At 31.9% G+C, this 22,346-nt stretch overlaps 1 protein-coding gene across 8 annotated transcripts in view; it reads right to left on the minus strand.

The window, feature by feature from the left end:
• Stag1 (STAG1 cohesin complex component) overlaps window positions 1-22,346 on the minus strand; it is a 426,216-nt gene that overhangs the window by 169,594 nt on the left and 234,276 nt on the right. For 7 of the 8 annotated variants that reach the window (XM_063249046.1, XM_063249048.1, XM_063249043.1 and 4 more), the window contains 2 exons: window positions 10,916-11,120; window positions 2,716-2,867 (listed from right to left, as the gene is read on the minus strand). In XM_063249046.1, coding sequence (XP_063105116.1) covers window positions 2,716-2,867; window positions 10,916-11,120 — 357 coding nt within the window. Of the gene's footprint in view, window positions 1-2,715; window positions 2,868-7,799; window positions 7,944-10,915; window positions 11,121-22,346 lie in introns of those variants that run through there. The other variant, XM_063249050.1, reaches the window with a different exon arrangement.

The raw sequence follows: 22,346 nt of genomic DNA on the forward strand, positions 1-22,346 counted from the left end.
TAATTCATAAGATGCACACATTCTGTCAATAGAACTTAAGACTAGTTCCAATACTTACTTCCACGGAGTGGTATATATCAAGGAGTTCAAAGATCTGTTTTAAACGTTTATATAAAGGCCTAACTGCTAAGACTTCAAAATGTAAAGTGGAAGCTATTACTTATAAAGGTGTATCCATATGTGTGCTCCTGATTCAGTATGACTAATGTCATACAAAGAACAAATGTGGATATATAAAACTCCTAAGGCTAGGACTTTTTGATAGAACCCCAACTGAGTGAGAAATAACATCAAAAGGCAACCAACAGGATCACATCAACTTTAAAAGCTTCTGAACAGCAAAGGAAACAACCTACAGAATAAGAAAAACTTTTTTGCCAGCAACTTCTTAAGAGAAAAGAATAATATTTGGAATATATAAAAAATACAAAATAATATGACCCCATAAAATAAAGGATTATATCAAAAATGGGGAACTGGGAGGAACAGATACTTCTCAAAGTACACTTCACAAAGAAGTACAAATGGAAAAACAAGCACATAAAAATGATGTTCAGCATCACTGGTTATTAAGGAAATGCAAATCAAAACACACAAGAGATTCCATTTGACTCAATAGAAATGACTATTATAAAACACTCAAAACACAAGAAATGCTGGTGAAGTTGTAGGTAAAAAGGAACCCTTTACACACTGCAGTTGGGAGCACAAACTAGAACTACTAGTATGGTGATTCCTCAAAAAACTAAAAATAGAAATTCCATTTGACTTAGCTACAGCACTTTTCATCATCTTTCCAAAGACTTAAAAATGGGGGCTGGGGATTTAGCTCAGTGGCTTAAGCGCCTGCCTGGTAAGCGTGAGGTCATGAGTTCAATCCCTAGCACTAAAACAAAAACAAAATAAAACCCTAAAACTTAAATCATATTACAATGATACATGCATAGCCATGTTTATTCAACACATTTCATAATAGCTAATTTACAGAAGCAGCCTGTATGTCCAGCAACAGATGAATGCATAAATGTGGTATATATAACAAAAGAGTACCTCTCAGGCATAAAAAATAAGTTGGAATCATTTTGTCAAGAAAAAAAAAACACAGAAGGATGAATTCTGAGACCATATGCTAAGAGAACTAATCAGAAGATTAAATGCTGCATGGTTTCTCTTACATGGGAAACTCAAAACATAAACAAAGGGAAAAATAAAAGAAGATACAAAACAGAGTGTTGTCTATGTGGAGAGATAAAATAGGGATTTGGAAAAGGGGGTGAGGGAAGGGAGAGAGATGGGCAGGGAGTTGAAGGGGAAGCAAAAACAATTAAGATGCAATATGTACATGTACAGTTGCTCAAGATAAATGTAATTATTATGCAACACAACATATACCAGTAAAAAAAAAAAAAAGAGAGAGAGAGAGAGAGAGAGAGAGAGAGAGGTAAGAGTCATTCTACACAGGAAGAACGCCCTGTCAAGTCTGCATTTATGCTGGCACAAGTAAAGGAACCAGAAATGAGGAGAGAATTCTAGAACTGACTTGAATTTAGCACCTTTATAGGGAGCATGACCCTGCCAACCCCTTGATTTCATAATTGTTAGAAAATAAATTCCTTTAAATTTCAGGAACTCATTTTGCTACAGAAACATTATCAAACTTATACAGTACCCAAGTGACAGGTTTATGTCATCTGTTAATAAGACATTGTTCATATCCATATACAATCACTTTGCAGAAGTATGGTTAAGACTAATATTAAGAATTTAAAAGTTATTCCCAGTGAGATCAATAAGAAAGTTTCCTACTCCAATATTCAGTTGAAAATCATACAAAAAACCATTTTGAATACATGAATATGTAACTGTCAAAACTTGGACCAAGGACTGGGTACATGATTCAGTGGTACAGTTTTTGCCTACTTTGTATGAGTCCCTGTGTCTGATTCCCAATATAATGTATTTTTTTTTTATTTTTTAAGAAGTAAAACAGAAAAAAGGATAGAAACAATATAGAATTTTTTTAAAAGTAAGAAATCAACACTAGTTAATATACTGCATATTGTTGTCTTCGAAGAAATAGTTCAGGTTACAAGATCTAGACATAAAAATGGCCAAACAATCAAAGAATGATAGCACAAACTGTTCTTTTTGATGAACTAACAGAGAACTAGCAGTATAGTTATCTACCTTGCACACATGCACATACGTAGTTATATGTGTATACCTACATATAACTAGTCTTTTCCTTTCTTCCATTTCTCCTTTCTCTTATATTCCCAACACAATTTAAAAGGTGGCGTTAGTGCCATAAATCACAGAAACGCTTTAAAGATCAGTTAATATGCAAGCATTAGTTTTTCACTAGAAATGCATTTCAGCTGGCTCCACTTTAGTATTTACTCTGTTTTCTGAGAATAACGCCTGAAAAACATTTCTGAATTATCTATAAGATAACGTTCTTTAAAAAAACAAAACAACACAAAAAACGATCTGGCTATTTACTTCAACAGTCAGCACAATCACTGGTAAACATTTCAGTTTTGTTTGAGAACTCCGATATCAAATAACCTGGTTCAAAATAAGTTTTAAAATTACAAACTTGTTACAGAAAACAAAAAACAAAAACCTACTGTTCACTTTTTTATTAAGTTTAACTTACTGTTTATTATACATGTACAGAACTGAGTTCATCAATTACCATGAAACTTAAATTACCTCTTTGCGTTTCTGCAGTAGTAATTCCAACCTTTCATTGGCTCTCTTCCCAATCATTTTATTTCTCTCCGCTTCATACTGTCTCTGTGTATTATCCTGATGAATACTGAGGTTTAAGGCAACATTCACCAAAGCAGTCATGAGCTTCATGGCTATGAAATAAAGGAATATTATACTAATGACCTACAAAACAAATCTTAAATAAGATTATAAATTAAAAAGCAAATGAAGGGAAAAGGATGTTTCACAATCCATAATTTTAATTTTTAAACAATTTATAGAAATAAACGCTTTTTCTTAGGTGTCTGCACAATAATTTTTACTACTTCAATTGAGAATAATTGGCATTTTAACACTGTTCAATTAAAAATAGCCTCATACTTCTCACCAGCAAAAAAGATTTAAGTATCATCATGAACAGTGCTTTTTCTCAGATTCCAAAACACAAATACCTTACGGCTAATACACTAATAAGTTCAGATCTCTCTTCTGACTAACCAATCTATGTATAAAATTGCTCCCTCAATATATTTAATCAGATGTATCAAAAGGTATCTTAAATATTTATCATCAGTTCACACTCTTTACCCCAAAGTTGGTCTTCCACATCTTTCTCATCTCAGCAAGATGCACAATTTCCAAAACATTAAGAACATGCTGGTCCTACAAACTACACTCATTAAAAATGCATTATGCACATTTCCAATCAACTTATCCTACCTATCCAGCTTATACTGATGCTCTTTTAAATGTTCGTTAGTATTCATAAACACAGTAAATATTTTTAAACTTCTATTTTACATCATCTGATCAACAGGAATGGTAAAACTTGATAAATTAATTTGTATATTTGCACTTGTTTATGTTATTAAGATAGAATATGGGAAATGCTAGTAAAAGAATAAGAGAGTTTGTGCTAATACATAATTTTTCCTTTTGGTTCCTTATAGTTTATTTATCTCCAAATAGGAATGCTCAAAAAAGATCCTTTCAGTGCTTTAGAATTAATTCATTTATCTGCAAACGTATTTGTAACTAAAAACAAGAACACATTTCTTTTACAATTTCACTGTAATTATATATGTAAACATATATATGCCTTTATATAATCTAAAGATCCATTTACATATGAACAGCCAACCTGTTACTTTGAAACTCTGTATTTTGGCTCACTCCATGTCAACAGTGATTGTTACTATCCTTAAACAAAAATAAAACACAAAAATCCTGAAAACAAATTTATTCAAATTAATGACCATTTAGAAATGCATTTAGAAATGACCATTTAAAAATGCAATTCATGTCTTCGAGATATAATATCTCCAGCAGGACAATGCATTTCAAAATAAAATCTAGTGAATCTGTAGTTTCATGCATTGTCAGTAGTAAAGTATTTGATTATAGTATGAAATTATTTCACATCATACAGACTTAAAGTACTTTTAAAATTAACATATAAAGCATACCTCAAAGACAAAAAAGATCTCTGTTTTTCGAAGTGTGCAAGTCAGGGATAATATTAGTTTATCAAAGCTTGTGAGCATGCAGACTGAGACCTAAAAGAGTGTCATTTGATATAAACTTCCAGATCTCTAAAATAAAACTAACTTGATGATGAAGGAGTTATAAAGCATTAAAATTAACATCTGTCCTAAGTAGAATTCACTAGCGGAAGATGAGGCACAGCTTCTTTTGAGCTTAGTGATTTTGCTTTGAATGTTGTGCTATCTCCTTGTATACTCAAATTTCAAACTTTATCATTGTGAAAAAATTCTTTCTCCTCTCAGCCTAGTTTTTTATTTACAAAAAAAAAATTAATTTACTAGAATAACAACAAAAAAGATAAATATACTTTCAGGGAAATATTAGATATAACACCAGTTTTAATTCTCCAAGGTTAAATATTTCTAAATGTATAAAATTAAGACTTCACTAGAAATTTCATTTTACACTTAAATGGTTACCGAGGACAGATTTCTAATTTTATGTGACAGACACAATGTGGAAACTACTGTTTTAGTCAGTCAAAACTAAAAATATTGTTACTTTCATACAATACTCATTAAAATTTTCTAGTATTGCTAATGAGTATTCCAAAACTTATTAATCATAGGAGAATTCCATTATCATACTGACACTTCCTTTGAAAGTGCTTTCTTCTTGTCTACCAAGAATACTGCAGTATTTACATTTTAACTGATGCATATACGTACAATGATGAACATGCCCTTGAGTGTCCCTTGTGTGGAGTCTCCAAGTAGTAGCTGACTACAACAGTTTTTAATGAAAAGTTTATTATAACTACAAAACTGAAAATGCTTAGAAATTTTTACGAAAATCTAACAGTATTTTATGACTGTTGAATCTATATTGGGTCAGACTATTAGACAAGACAATACAAGCTATTTAATAGGCTGTAAAATCTCATACAAATAATTCCACAATATCATTTTTTTATCCAAGAAGCTATCAGATAGTATCCTAAATCAAAAGGACAGAATAAATTAGAAAATGAAAGAATGGATGATTTAAAAAGAGTTAAAGGATCTAAACAACAACAGGAAAGTCAAATAAATTGAAGGAAAAAATTTAGTAAGTGAGATATGATTTAAAAAATTAAAAGCACAAAAAAGTCATGATAAGTAGATTTGATGTAAACCAATTCATCTGAATTTCACAACAGTACCACAAGATGGGATTATCACCACCAATATTATATAGATGAAAAAAGCAAGGACAGCAAATACAAGATACTTAATGCTTATAATGCCATTTTAAAATTCATGGTTTCTTTTCAAAAATTGGCCATAAAAGAAATCTAATTTTTAGAACTGAAAATAGAAAGTAATAGAAACCTAAGAAAATGATAGTACTTTAGTTAGAAATATTGAAAAATTATTTCACATCATACAGAATTAAAAAGATTACAATTAATACATATACATACACACACACGACATAGTTATGTCTGGCCAACAATCACGCATGAATCTCGCAAGAACATTAGAATTTCATTATTTAAAGATACCTAGAAAACTGAATAAAGATTTTATACTCAGATCATGAAGGAGAAAGACAAAGATGGCAAAGTAAAATATGTAAAAGGATATACATATAAAGCAATGAAAAGGCAAACTTGTAAAAGAATGTAAAAAATACATTTAAGAAAAATAAAATACAAACATCAAGATTATTTATATCTCTATGGTCCATTCCTTTAAAATAGTGTCCCAAAATTTTAAAGTGCAACCATAAATAACCTGACTAAATCTTTCGTTTTTCTTTTCTTTTTTTTTGGTATCAGGAATCAAAATCAGGACCTTGCACTTGCAGGTACTGGTCCGCCGCTGAGTTATATTCCTGGTCCCTGGTTGAGTCTTTATTGAATTTATTGAATAGAATATCAACTGAGTGTCAAAAGATAAAAATGACATTAGCCATTTAAAAGTTTACTTATTTGCTTATTTCTGATTCCCCATTTGTTAACTCTGTTGTAACTAAATCACAAAAGTACTTAATATATTCTTGGTAAAGGCATAAACATCAGTGAACGAACACTCTTAGCCTTTCTCGTCATTACAGCATAATGTTTACCAAATGTCAGGCATTCTTCTAAGCTCCCTTAGCCTCTTTTAGTAAAAGATATGTATTACTTTCTCATTTTGTATTAGCAGAGGGGCAAGATATAGCTAAAGACTAGCATAAGATTATTCAACTAGTACAAGGCAGAGAAATGTGAATGTAGAAATTCTCCAGAACTCATTATCACAGTTAATAGCAATTGAAAGCAAAATGAAAAATACCAAATTTCTCAGGCAAAACGATCTTCAACCTATGATTAATAAATAAAATAATTTCATAAGCCATATCTTTCCTCAAAGAAAAAGTCCAGAGATGTGGTCTTTTTAAATGTTAATATTAAAAATATATAAATAAGTCAACCATATGTCAGAGTCTTAACAAACTATAAAGAAATGTTCAATACTTTGGGAGTTTGAGAGTCAATTATTGTTAACTACTTGTCAAAACTACCGACATGATAATCTTGACCACATTTTCTAATTTTTCCCAAATTAAGAAAATTAGAACCAAATCATTTATTAATTCATTAATAAAATGGTGAGTACGTAATTCTTTGTTCAAATGAAAATTTTTTAACTTAAAAGTGAGATGAGCAGTATTAATCTGTTACAGCACAGAAAATTATGTAGGTGAGAAAATAACAAAAGATAACAAAGTTAAACCAAAATTAACTCATGCTAAAAATTGTTAACTACAAAAAATTTGAAATAAAGAATTTACAAAGTACTAGCATACATATAAAACCAAATGTGTAACAGTAAGTATAATTCTGGAAAATATTTGTGGAGAGTAGTATTACCATAATACCAAACAACAAAGTGGTGAGATGAAAGAGTTCTATATACTACATTTTTGACCTTGATAAAACAGAATATTTTCTCATTACATTAAAATTTCATCAAAATTTGGAAAAATGTTTGCACTATCATACTGTAATTCCACCAGAAGGATTATGGCAATGTCTTTCTTATATAAATTAAAGTCACAAACTAAGTTCTAATATGTCCAATTGAGACAGTGATTTAAAACAGAAATAAAGGTACTCAATTCTTAAAAACGAGTTAATAAAAACTATACTGCAATATGAAGTTTCTTTATCAGAATGGTTCAAGTGAATAGGACAGTATGTTTTAAAATTCCAATTAAGAGAAACATTAAAGGATGTGATATAGGATAAAACTGTTGATAGAAAATAAACTGCTATCAGGTAAGTGATAAAAAGTATTCTAAAAAGTTTACCTTCAATGGAAAAATGATAACTTTTATTTTTGTAAGGGTAGGAAAATAGACCTGGAGAACTACAGAATGATAGAAACTTTTAATAAAAATGTAGTAAAAATACACAATTAAATGCAATGCATAAACACTGACAAAAGGGATACAGTTAATTCACAGCAAGAAAATGGGGTATTTGAACACCGATTAAAAGTTCTACTGAAAGAACCACTATGGTGACTTATGAAGCTATGGAACTCATATCTGTACCCTACAAAATAACTAACCTGATTGTCTCTCTTCTCAGCTAAGATATAAGGAATGTCAAGGAGCATTTTATTCCAAAGCCGATTAATCATATCTGGCAAACTGCCTTGTAACTGTCCATGCACATAGTCTTTGAAGCAGAAGTTTAAATGTTCCTGCCCATTTTATCTAGTCCCCAAGACTTGTCCTGCAAAGTGAATAAAAATGATTATCTTTTAATCTATCCTCACAAACATACCATAAAAAGGGGAAAGATGAAAAGAAAAGTCCTTGAATAAATGGATAATTATTGTCCAGCCTAGCATTAAGTTCTCTGCAGACCTCTGTAATTTGCTTCACATTTTATACAACTGACTTTGGAAGGTATGATCATTAGTGTTGAAATATGGGAATTACAGTAATATTTTGAAGTAAACTTAGAAAATGAACACAGGTTCTATCTTTTAAAAAATAAGTATAATCATGTTTATCACCTTCTCTTTTTTAATATCTGATCTTTCAAACTTATTTTCAAATAGTCTATATGATGATATAAAAGAGGTCAGGTGGAAACACAATGACATTCATCAGTTTTTAAAGCTACTATGAATGAAGTTAAATAAAGAACTATAGCCAAGGAGAAACTATTCAACTCAAAAGGAGTAGGACAGCTGCTAAACTGAAAATGTATCTAAGCATATGTAAAATCATCAGACTTTGACAACCAATGGGATAAATAGAGAATACAATACAATAAAAGTAGCAAAAATGAGTTAATGGAAAGGAGAACTAAAATGGAACATCATAACTTAGGTAGCTCAAATACAGAAATACATCATTTACATGGCATTGGAGGATAAATGCAAACGAATTAGTGTCAGTAAATCATGATTTTTTTTTGCTTTTTCCTGAAGCTAGGATTGAATGAGGACTTCACATATGCTAAACATGCACTCTACCACTAACAATACCCTTAGCAACAAGACAGTGCTTTTAAGTCAAAATATTCTGCTTATTTCTATAACATACTGTTTCTCTCGTAGATCTTTAATTTTATATGCATAAATCTTTCATCTTATATGTAGGACTCACAGGTTTCAGGATTAAAGGTAGGTATCACACCTCTACAGAGAAGCACTTATAGATCTTTATCTTGATATATATAAATTAAGTTTTCAGTCTTCTATTCTGTTGTGAATTGCCATTTCAAATACCATCAGCAGGAAGGTATCTAAGGTTGGTCCAGAATTAATTTTGTTGCTTCTCCTTTTCTCCTGGCCTTCAGAAATCATACAGTAATGTCAGTGTGAAGGCAAGTTAATTAATTTTTATGATGAAAACTTTGGCTATTCAGAAGCCATTTCTAACTTCTGTTAAAGTTTTATTTATTTCAAATTAAAATATTGTTTGCACATTTGGCAACCAAGTAAATGAGCATTACTGTACACAGAGTAGAGAGAAAGTAAGACAAAAAGGAAACAAAATATAAAAAGACTAAATGTGTAAGATACTAAAGACCATGAAATTAGAAAAGAATCTGTAACATCAGACAGTTTTTAAATAATCAACAAAATTTTTACAGTATCCTTTAAAATACACAATTAGATATAAGATTTGTTTTCTTAATTTAAGAGGCTATTTTCAAAATAGAGAATAAACTGTTTTTGTTGTACATTCCATAAAGAAAGTTTTCAACAATAACTTATACTTTTATTTTACCTTTAATCAAAAGGATAAAACTGGGTAAACAGCTTGCTCTCTTCCTAATGAGAAAATGGACACTACCAAAAAGGTTTTATATTCATTTGATACAGAACTTCAAGAGAATGATATACATTAACATGTATTTATCTACATGGAATAAGATAAGAAATAAAATTGGAAGAATAAAAAAACAAGAAAGTTAAGAATGACTCCAGATAGTATCAAATTTGGCTTTGTGCAATAGATTAAGCCAGAAAAAGACAAAATTTTATGACAAGTGGTCCCCAAAACACAAAGACTAGTATCACTTCTTTTCTGTTGTTTTTGCCAGTATTAGAGACTGAAGCAAGAGGCACTCCATCAATTAGCTCTATCAACAGCTTTTTATTTATTCATTTATTTTTATTTTGAAATGGGATTTTGGTAGGTTGCCCAGATAGGACATGATTTTGTAATTTTTCTATCTCAGCATCACTAAGGGCTGGAATCAGAGGCATATACCACTGCACCCAGCTCCCTATCACTATTAAATTACATGGGTGGGCAAAATAAATCTGTTTCAACCATCCTTTAAGTAGATTTTGATCCATGCTAAAGTGTGATAAACAATGCTTTAAATAAATTAGACAAATAAGATATTGAATTTAAATGTAAGATAAAATGTGGCTAATGAACTTAAATCTGATTTTGTCATGGCAATAACTGAAATGAACAGAGACAAAGGTATGGCTAATGAAAATATTAGGAATATTTAAATTGAATGTGTTTATGCTTACATATATGTAAAGACATGCACACTCCATAAAATGAATAAAAATCGTTTTTTAGGTAGCACAATTGAAAGTCAAGGAAAGAAAACAGGATTACTAAATTAACAAAGTTATTTTGTGGAAAAACCAAGGGAAAAAATAAACATATTTGGCTGATGAGTTATCAAGATAATTCTAAAAAGAATAAAGCAAAAGGGAAAACTGCAATCTGTCAATTCTTCAGACTATAGTATACCTGCATGAACTGATGTTAGAGATGTTACCTGGCCATGGGTACGTTTTGTCTCACAGGCAGAATTATTTCAAAAGTATAAACAAATATTTACATACTTACCTATAATAGTGATGAACAATAAAGCAAAGTAATGAAGTAGAGGAAAAAATACTATAAATTTTGGATTTAAATTATTTTTTTAAAAACTACTATAATGGCTTTATCAAAAAATATGGTATAATAGTCTCTTAAAATTTTTTTGTTATAAAATAAAGACATGATATTAAACATTTAGATAGACATTTATTGATACTGGATATTTTCAATTTCTATTCTTAACGCAAAACATTCAGATAAAATTGGAAGAATGTGTTGTCAGGAACATGGTGATGAGCTGAAATTTACATTTGATCTAAAGAAAATTTTAACTAGAACAACTAGATGAAAAGGAAAGGAAATGCTTACTTACCAGCAAGGGTACTTGTATGTCTAAAAGCTCTGACCTGGGAGTCTGATAAACCAGTCAAAAGGGAGATTACTGTGTCCATCATATACTCATCATAAATTATGCTATATTGACACTGTCGAATCAGGACTCCAATAAATTCACAAAAGTTTGAACGAAACTTTTTCCACTGAGGTCCAGGCATGGTAAGAGGATAGTCACCACTGTCCTAAAAGGTATTAAAACACATATTAAGTACGAGATGATACCAGATTGACCAAAGGCTTTTTTTCCCCTTTTATATATAGAAAAGAATTTCATTTACAAAGTTCATGTAGACAAATATAGAAAGTGAGCCAGGCTTAGTAGCACATGCCTCCATTTCTAGCTATATAGGAACCTGAGGTACTAGGAATACAAATTTGAGGCTAGTCCAAGAAAGTTAACAAGACTAAAAAAAAAAAAAAAAAGCTGGCTGTAGCTCAGTAGTAAAGCATTTACCAAAAATGTGCACATTCCCTAGTACTAGTGTATGTGTGTGTGTGTGTGTGAGTGTGTGTGAAAAAAAACCATGACTTTCATAGGTACACTGTTTTATATGCTTGCATTTTAAACTGCAACTAAATAGTAATTAGCAAGGAGTGATGCTGCTCCCCTATAAAACCATCAATGGAAGACTGAGGCGAAAGGATAGCTGTGGAATTTGAGGCCAGCTGGGCTACCTAATGAGTTTGAGGCTAGCAGTAAACGCATATAAAAACGTTAATTTACATGGCTAGTAACAATGGTTCTCTCTTCATCCTAAAACATTTAGGTACAGAAATGGAAATTCAAAAGGCACAGAGATGGCCAACACTAAAATGAGTTAAAAAGGAAATCAACTAACACTTTAATGAACTGTTAAAACACAAAGTCCATGCTAGCCTGTCAGTGTAGACTAACAAAGTCTGTTCTCTAAAGAATTTTCCACAACCTATTGGTTATAAGAAAGCCTGCAGACCAGGTAGGAAAGTAGAAATCTCTCTTGGTGAGGTAGCCCTGGAGTAGGTAATCTTCAACTGCTAAAGGAAAAATGGTAAGAATCCTACCTAGTTTCTCCAGACATTTTCCTCCTAAAAATTAGAAGCCTTGAAGGACAGCAAACTGAGTTAATCCAAATCACAAGCAGAGACCCGCAAGTTGGAAGAAAAAGAAACTCTAATTGGAAGAGGAAACCAAACACTATCCAGGGCTCTGAACCCCCTACCACTATTAAACATAGGTCTGTTAGCCTTCAGAAAGATACTGAAAAGTCTCACTCAAAGCCAAATACAGGTCAGTCAGAAAAAAAGGAAAACTGAAAAGGTACTTTAGTGGCTTCAGGAACACAATCATGGTTAAGACAGGTACAGTAAAGACAACAGATACCCTCATGACTCAATGCCACAAGCAACAACAATAAACAATAGTGAAGGAAAAAAGTGTGGTGAGAGATTTCTTCTAGGGCATGATTGTGCAGGGAGAATAGAGCCTGGAGCGTGAACATTAACAAAATCCCTCTGGTATCCTATGGACAAGGGAAAAGCAGTCCACATTATGAAAATCTGAAACTTGGGTACATTCAAAATAATTAGCAACAACAAAACATGAACAGAGGCAAATTCTTGGCTACACAGAAAATATATAACATTTTCTACCTTTTGGTTTTTGTACCATGTGCAAAGATCAGTATCAAAAGGAAAAACTTTTTTTTTTTTTAAAGAGACAAGGTCTCACTATATAGTTCAGGCTGGCCTTCAACTCACAATGGAGCCCAGATTGGCCTCAAACTCACAGAGACTCTCCTGCCTCAGCCTCTCAAGTGCTGGGATACAGGCACCCAGTTAAAATGAAAAATATTTTGAGAAAATAAAATAATCTCCAATATTAAGACTTTCTTATGGGCAAGGGGATATTGAAAATTTGCTTCTGTCACAAATAAACTGTATTTTTTTCAGAAGAGACAACTAAACAACAGCAACAACAGAGATAATTATCAGGTAGCCCAAATGGTTTATCCACAATCAACATTGTGATTTTTAAGGGAAGTCATATGTTGATACTGTGAACAAAAACTTTATTCAATAAATAAATAAATAAGCAAACCGTATCAAGTAAGAAATAAAACAATTCCTCCAATTACGTTCAGAAAATATAGAAAGGAAGGAGATCTCTGTGCAGAAAAATATAATACAACTACCATTCATAAGATATGTACTTTAAACATATATAATCTTATATCCATGCACGGGTGACTACTGATAAAAGATGAAAGAAACAAGACTTTAAGAAAAAAAAAAATGGTGAATTTGTTATAGATCCCAGAGCTACATGGTTTTGGGATTGTAAATTTCACTACAACAGAGATTCCCATAGTTTACTAAAGAACTTTGGAGAGAACAGAATGGTTATCCACTAATTATTCTTCTAACAAAGGGAAACTGGAGTTCTGCTCTCAAATGATAAGACAATCAACAAATGGAGAAGTCAATTTTAAATGTTTCAGTAGTGCTTACTGTGGCGGAGAAAAAGGTAAAAAAAAGGGGGAAGGTTGGCAGTACCAAGCTTCAAGAGCCAGTAAAGAAAAAAAAAAAGAAAGAAAGAAATCCCAAGAGTCTCAGGAGACTGAGAAAAAACAAAAATCTCTTAAGAGGTTACACTACAAAGTAGAGCTTATGTGTGTAGCGGAGTAGGGTTTTGTGCCTTTATCCTTAGGTACTGGAATTTTAATAGCAACCAGAAAAGATCTGTACAAAATTAAGACAGCAGTGAATGGTTCCACACAGATTATTTGGGAACTCAATTTAGTTACAAAGTATAGATGTCTAATGAGAAGAAGAAAAATAACCATTCTTTTTTTTGGTCTTTTTCCTTTTTATTGGTACTGGGGATAGAACTCATGACTGCCTGCTTGCAAGGCAGGAGCTTATGCCGCTGAGTTAAATCCCCAGCCCCCAATAACCATTCTTTTAATCAAAGAGATCTACCATTTAGATCAACTCACAGACAATGTTTAGATATCTTTAGTAAACTACTGGCATATGGTGAGGTAATTTCAATAGACTGACTCAAAGATACATACAGTACCCCCCAGCCCCACCTGCTGCCAGTTTTGCTTTCTGTAGTTTCAGTAAAGCTATGGTTAACTTCAGTCTGAAAATATTAAGGGAAAATTTTCAGGAATAAATAATTCGTAAGTTTTAAATTGTTCCAAGTAGTGTGATGATCTTACCTATTGACCCTACTCCACGCTGCATTTGCTAACAACCCCATAGCAATGGAAAAAAAGGGAGCTTCATTTAACTTGTATACATTATACTGTACAGTTGTTTTCTACTTATCATTGTTAATCTCTCACTGTGCCTAATTTCTAAATTAAACTTGATCACAGGTAAATTCAAAGAAAAATAAGATAGATGGTCCACGATTTACAGTGGCTTACTTTGTAGTTTTTAGATTTTATGATAATTGAAAAATATTAAGCAGTCATACTTCAAATTTTCAATTTTGGTTTTTTCCATGATAGTCATATATATTATGATACTCTCTCATGATACAATGCAGTGAAATGAACTACAGTTCCGAGTCAGCCACTCAAACACAAGTGCAAATAATTGATATTAGTCTACTATGTTATTAAGTTGTGATATTAGGATGAGTAAACAAATGCATTTTCAAATTGCATACTTCCAACTTATGAGGCGTGGAGCAGGTTATAAACCCACTGTAAATTAAAGACTGCCTATATATATAGGTTTGGATACTGTGAGTGGTTTCCAGAATCTACAGGCATCTTACAACATATCCCATAATAAGAAGGAAGAACTGCGGTGCCACTACTGCTTAGGAGAGTTGTACAAAAACAGGTATTTAAGAGAACAGAAGCTATCCATCCACCCAATCATCTAGCCAACATCTACACAATAAACATTTATTGAAAAATGCATGATTGGCAGGAGAAGAGAACAAGAAGTCACCAAAAAGCAAGCCCTCTCTGTGAATTGGTGCCATGCTGCATGGGCCACTGTGTGGACAGCCAGATACTAGAACCTTCGGGTGTGTGGACTGGGAAACAAGAGCCACCCCTGCACACAACGGACCACCTGATCCAGAGAAACACAGGCTGTGATGATGGGTATTGAGGTGAAATGCAATTTGATGCTTGTGGTGCTTGATGTTTCATTGACTGCAGGTCTAGGGTTGGTAGTCTGGTCATCTATTCAGATAATAACAGTATGCTATTAACCGTGGCATCTATGGGAGAATCTCCTTGTGAAGGTGGTGGCCATTGTTGATTCTCTAGTATCTTGTTTTGAAGTCCTGCATCATTTTCATTGTTTTGTTGGGTTGGGTTTTATTCTTTGTTTTGTTTGATTTTGTTATATCTGATGGCATGGACAGTTATTTCAAAGATAGCAAGATGCATTATGGTGGCCATTTTGGAATTTATTATTGTCTTGTTTCAAACCCCTTTACTGTGTTCATTGTTTTGTTTTTATTGGTTCTACTATGTTTTGTTTGATTTTTACTATGTCTGAAGGAATCTGCAGACATTTTCAAGACAAGAAGCATTATGGTATCCATTACTAATTTCCCATTGATCTGAAGTCCTATGTCACTTGCATGGGTTTGTTTTGATTGGCTTTATTCTGTTTTATTTTGCTTGGTTTTATTCCCTTTAAAATGAAAGAAAAGTTACCATCCTGGTACCTTACTACAATCTTTGCATATAAAAAGAGTAAATAAGGATATTCTCTTTCAAAGAATTTCTACTCTAATGAAGGAGGTAGATACATATAAATTAAATCAGTAAAATGACAGAAGCTTTATAAGGATACATGCACTTACAAAGGATTGTCAGTACTCTATAGTTACAACTGGGCAAGGGAAATAGCAACAAAAGCATTCTATGTGTTAAAATTAATAAAGGCTTATAAACAAAAGCACAACAATGGGGCTACAGAACTGATTCAAGTTTGATATGCTAAAACAGAATTTGTAGTAATAATCAATACAAAGGTGGGCCAAAACACAAGAGTCAGAAATAAGGCTAAAGAAGTCAAAGTTCATGCTGGAAGCAGTGGGTTACTAATGAAAGATTTTGAGCAATTAAATATTGTGAACAGATATGAGTTTTAAAAACATATTACTAGTTGCAATGTGAAAAAAATCATATGGTAAAAGAAACAAACAAACGAACAGGAGACTTACTACTTTAGCAGATTGAAAAATACAAAACAAGTAGAGAACAGAGAGTTTAAGCAACAGTGATAGAAAAGACTGGAAGAATATGATAAACATCCAAATACTGAATAAATTTACTAATCTGAGTGATAAAATTGTTCTGTATCTGGTGTCAATGAATGGGTGAGTTAACTCATGAAACAAAAAATCCTTTTTCCCTGCAACCTCATAGGAAGCCCAATTCTTTGTTTAGAAATGTCTACTTTGTTAATTTAGAATAAATGATTACCCTTCAATTAAAACAACTCACACAGAAAAAGTTTGTGCTAATATTGTTTGGACAATATCTCATGTCTATATTTTGTACTCTGAAGATAACAATACACAATGTATTAATTATTGCTGCTTCCCTACTATCTTATTTAAAAATTATTTTCTTTTAAAAATTAAGAAAATTTTAAAAAGAATATCCTATTTTTAGACTTTAGAGCACATTGGTTTCGACATTCAAAATAAACTGAGGTTCTTGTGAACAAATGATTATTCTACACTAAAGCCATTATATGTGATGCTGTTGATGACTGTCAAACAACTACAAGATAATTGCAAAGTGAAATGTACTTTCACAAAAAGCTTCAATGATCACTACCTTAAAAAAGGCTCAAGTTCAGCATCATCATTAATAAGACAACCAGTAAGTACTACACATACTATGATACAATATAAGTATACAGTAAAATATTTAACCTACGAAATTTTCTTAGAGACTTATACAACTAATCTAATAAAACAGTCTTCAGATAACTTTCAGTTATAAAATACAGAGTATACATGAACATATTAAATAATCCCATAAGCAAAAACATGATGTCAAAATGTTAATGTCCTACAAAGAGAAAAACTAAATTGAGAAATTGTTTTATATTTCAAAATGCTCTACACACAAAAGATTGAAATACAATAATCAGTGTACTCTAGCTTCTGAACAATTTCCTAAATACTCCAGATAAAACTACTTCACTGCCTTTGCCCTTGTTCTCTCTTCTCTCAGATGTGTGTTGCATACAACATTACCTTCTTCAAGTCTCTGTTCAGATCACATTTTTAATTTAATATCCTAATTTAAAAAGTTGATCTTTAGTTCTCCCAATTTTTTGTTTGTTGTCTGTTTTATTGTACAGTACTGTCATTTATCATATTTACCTAAGTGTTTTATTCACTTGCTTTTTCCTTTAACTAGAATGTCAACTGCACGATGGCAGTGATTTTTTAAGGTGTTACATATTTAAGTGTTATGTCATCAATACCTTGACTGTAAATAGACACTCAGATATTTCTTGATCAAAGGAATGAATCATCACTAGAATGCTGCTTTTAAAATGGGTTTAAGAATAATGGCAAAGAAAACTAAAATATCCCTATAGTCTGTCTTAATCATAAATTTTGGCTGTGTATTCTCATCCAAGGATCCCGATAAACATTTTTTTTAGAGTGGAAAACAATGAATCAACAGGTTCGTAAACAAAAAATTAAAAGTAAAATTTCAGGACACAGATCACTTCTGGAAAAAAAAGTAATGGAATATGAAAGTAGAGAAACATAAAGGTAATATAAGTAGTGCTGTTAACATTTCAATTCTTAAATTTGGAGTAGCAGATTCACATATCTTTTATTTATGGTACATACATTCTTTTGCCTATATTAAATGACACCTGCCTAAAATTCTTCTGTATTATCCACAATAATATTGTTGATGGTACAATTTTTCGAAATAACCAAAAAGGAATTCTAAATTCTCAGTGAAATTCTCTGAATTACGATGTTTATAATGTAGAAGCTTTATTTGTGCATTTAGATATCACCAAGACTGGGACAGGTTTTCATCTTAATTTTTCCTCAAAAAGTCACCATGCATAAAAACTGTGTATCAAAATAAATAGGGTATACTTGTTGTCCTTGAGAAGTTTTAGCAGAAAATATTTTTACAAAACAAAATTCTGAGGGGGTTACACAAAATGTATCATTAAATATATGACAAACTTTCTTTTCAAATTGTATTACATATTTCATAATAAATAATAACTAAACACTATTTTGACAGACTGAAATAATTAAAGAAACTGGTTTTTATTACCAGACTTTTAATAATGAACTCTAAGTCTTCAAATTCTGGCAAAATGCCTTACTTCTAAAATATTGGGAAATTAAAAAACTGAAAAGATTTAGTGAATTCCATTTAGCCCACACAGTCATACATAAATCAGTTAGGAATGACCAGTGTCGTGAAAGTTTTTAAATTTTTAAGATCCCTATCTTTTTCATCTTTGAATCTCCAGTATTCATCTGTAAGACAACGTAATACAGTTAGGAGTGCAACGTTTTTGGTACAGCTTATTTATTATTAAAACAAATTTCCTCATTTAGTATACAATGATAGTTTTGAATTTTGCCCAGCTTACAACACACTGATTCCTTTTATTTATACTAAACTCATCTTTCTTATATAAGCTCTTTCCTTGCCTTTTCTCCATGATACTGGGGGACCCAGGACCTAACACATGGTAAGCAAGCACTTGAGTGCTAAGCTTCATCTTTAGCCCTTTTGTTTTCACTTTTATTTTTGAAATAGTTTCTGGCAAGTTTCTCCAGGCTGGCCTTGAACTTGCAATCCTCCTGAGTAGCTGGAATGACAGTCAGGTACCAACTATGCCTGACCCTTAATCTAGATCTTTGATTTAATATTTTATAAACTCCTTAAGTCTTTTAGGACTGCAGGAGGTGCTGTTTTATTAAACTATTAATTTGTCAAGGTATTGTTGTTGTTAGTTAAACAAAGCACTATTTCTAGCTAGAAGATGAGTTTACTATTTATTGCTAAAAGTTTATTACCTCTCAAATATAGTTCCTCATTAAAATTTAGCTTGTATTCAATATACAATGTGTTTTGAGAAATGTGAAAAAGATTTATTCCATATAAATATTTCACTTATTCAAAATTTGTTACACCTGAATTAAGTAAAAAAAAAACACAAAACTTTTAATATCTGGCTTTTGCTAGAATATAATAGATCTTACTGATAACTAAATATAGTAACTAAATATAAACATTGATTTGTACCATTGTAAACTCATACTTTGTATGTTTTAAAATTGAAGCACAGCTGGGTGATGTGGTATATGCTTGTATTCCCAGTACTTGGGAGGCTGAGACAGAATTATTGCTGAATTGAAGGCCAGCCTAGGGTACAAAGTGAATTCAAGGCCAGTCTGAACTGTATAGCAAAACCCTGTCTCAAAGAACTTAAAATAAATAAATATATAATAATCTTGCAATTACCAGCATGTAATTATAAACCCAATGTATAGTTAATGACTAATCCAGATGAAGATTTACTGTAGTATCCACTGATACAATGTTACTGCTAAATCATAATTCTGCTTTATGAGTGTTTCTTTTTTTCCATTTAAGTAACCCCCACCCCTTTGATACTAAGGTTAAACCTAGGGCCTCTGCACTGAACTATATCCCTGGCTCTCCCCGCATGCCAGCTCTTATTAAAAACATTTCTTTTTAAAATTTTGGGACAGGTGTCTGCTAAATTTTCCAGATGAGCCTCAAAATTATGGTCCTCCTGCCTCAGCCTCCCAAGTCCTAAGATTTCAAGCAACTTTTATAATGAAAGAGATGCCTCAGATAACATGATGGAAATGTTTTTCTCAATCCAAAAGACTGAGTTCAAGAAAGCCCTTTTTAAACAACTGATAAATTCCGTAACTCTTTCGATCAGTAGTGAGAAAATAATAAAAATAGCCAGTAATTTATTATATGATCAAAAGTGTCCATGTTAAAAGAGTGCAATTGCTCTTGATTAGTCTCTTAGTCATTTTAGAAACATAAACCTGCAGTTAATTAGTATGAAGAATAAGATGGTGGTTGAGACTATGGACATGAGCTAGAACACCTAGGTTCAGGTTCTGGGTTGCTATTTTTCTGATTCTGTGAAACAGGTAAGTTTCTCAATTTTCTTACATGTAATATCAGTGTAACAATACTATTGAAGACGAACATCATAAAAATGTGAATTAAATACAGGTAAAGTGACAGAAAAGTGCCTGGTACATCATATATACCTGCTAGAACTATCATTTAGCATATTGGATTTGTCCTCCATATTTTGCACTGCAGGGTTTACAGTCATATTTCTTTTGTTATAACTTTTTACATTATAAACATAATTTCTTGAGTCATCCCAAATTATATATTTAATTTTTCTTTTGGTACTTCTCATTTCAACTTTGCTTCCTTTAAAACTGTTTACTTCCTCATCTTGAAGCAGTCTCCAAAGTGAAGTATGTAACACAAATGGAATAATACATTTCAAGAAAATATTAGAACGTCTATTTCTATATATTCGTATATAAAATTAAATTAAGAATGACTGATATATAGGATGAGCTCGATATTTCCTTGGTGGGTCTATATTTTAGATCATTTTGTACTACAAATAACATCTTACAGCTCCCAAGAAGAAGAGTATTTAACACTCAAGGTGACTGACAGTGGACATGGCATGCCCATTGTTTTGTTCACTTATTATAAATGTTATGATCAGTTGAAAGAGTTTATAATTTATGTTCTACCATTCAAATGGAAAGGTACCAAGTACAGAAGAAGCAAGAGAAATCCCTTAAATATGAACCATACGTGAATAACTAGAAATGAGGAAGTACTCATAATCCTCACACACAGGTTTTACTTAAGATTATCATAAAAGTATAAGCCATGGTAATCTAACAAAATATGGTAAGAAATTGAGTTTGGAAATGTCAAATCATTAACAGAAGTGCATAGACCCATTATCAGTATTAGAGCTTATCTAAACAGATACTCAATTTTGAGATATTAGCCTGTGATATTTTGAAACCTTAATGGAATCATGGTCTTTAAATCAGAATGTTTTAAAATATAGTTTCTCATCTTTACCATTACTTTAAACATTACTGTGAATAATCTATTACTACAATAATATGAATATATAATACTATAAATACATATATGTAAGGGCTAAACAAAAAATACACTTTTTATATAAAAAATTATTGCAGTAAAAGATTTCCATTAATTGTCAGAAAAACACTCCCTGAACTTCCATACACTGATGACTCTTGTCACTTTCTTAAGCAGTTCTGGAAGTACTCTATTGTGCCTATGTGAGGTACAATCAAAAATACAGCGGATGCAACTACTAGCATCATCCAATAGAAAACACAGGTTCATGGAAATATAACAGTACATCCTAATCCACCTTATTCACTGGATCTGATATCATGCAATATCTGGCTCTTCAAGTCAAAAGGACCATGAAAGGCAAAAATGATCTGAATTGAATCACAACTCACTGGCAGCCACAACAGCACTATTAAGGAAATTCACAAAAGGATTTCCAGAACTGCTTCTGAAAAATGCCAAGAATGCCAAGTGTGATGTATACCCAATAATTCCCCCATGCTGGGAGGCTGAGGCAGAAAGATCATATACTTTTTAAATCTCAGCACTGTGGTAGGAAACTCTTAAATTTGAGTCCTGCCAGGGCATCTTAGTGACTTTACAAGACCCTATCTCAAACCAAAAATTAGGGTTGGGATTTAGTTCAGCAGCACAAGTGCTTGCCTGGCAAGTAGAAGGTCATAAGTTTGATTCCTGGTATTAAAACAAAGTAAGATAAAAACTTAGTTGGAAACATAACTCAGTGTAAAAGTGCTGGGCTCTATTTCTAGTACCACAAAACAATGAAAACACCTTGAAAAAACTAAAACTCAAAACAGTAAGAATGATAGAGTCATGTGTTTGAAGTGAGGAGCAGTGTTATGAGGGGTGTTAATGGCAATAGGTCTTTAATTACAAGAATCTTTTTAAAATTAAATATTCATCATAGTTTTTCATCACCATTCATATACATACTTTGCAAACTAAGCTTTAATACAACAAACAAGAATTATATAGTCAGTCTTCCGATTACCAAGGGTGACAGGTAAAAACAAAAACAGTATCTATGTATCCAAATACTTTTAAAAGCAGACTAAGTTCACAACCTCTGAAAGTCTGAATAATTACCTTTAACTTCTCATAAGAGTGCTAACTGCCTTTTATGATAGAGCACAGGGAAGAGAGTTAGGAGATCAGAATAACACTGTATGTTAAATTAGCTTTATTGGGGGCTGGGGATTTAGCTCAGCGGCATAAGCACCTGCC

The sequence above is a fragment of the Cavia porcellus genome, unplaced genomic scaffold (genome assembly GCF_034190915.1).
Source record: "Cavia porcellus strain 051 isolate PalLab524CR breed Dunkin Hartley unplaced genomic scaffold, mCavPor4.1 scaffold_5, whole genome shotgun sequence".
NCBI classification, from domain to species: Eukaryota; Metazoa; Chordata; class Mammalia; order Rodentia; family Caviidae; genus Cavia; species Cavia porcellus.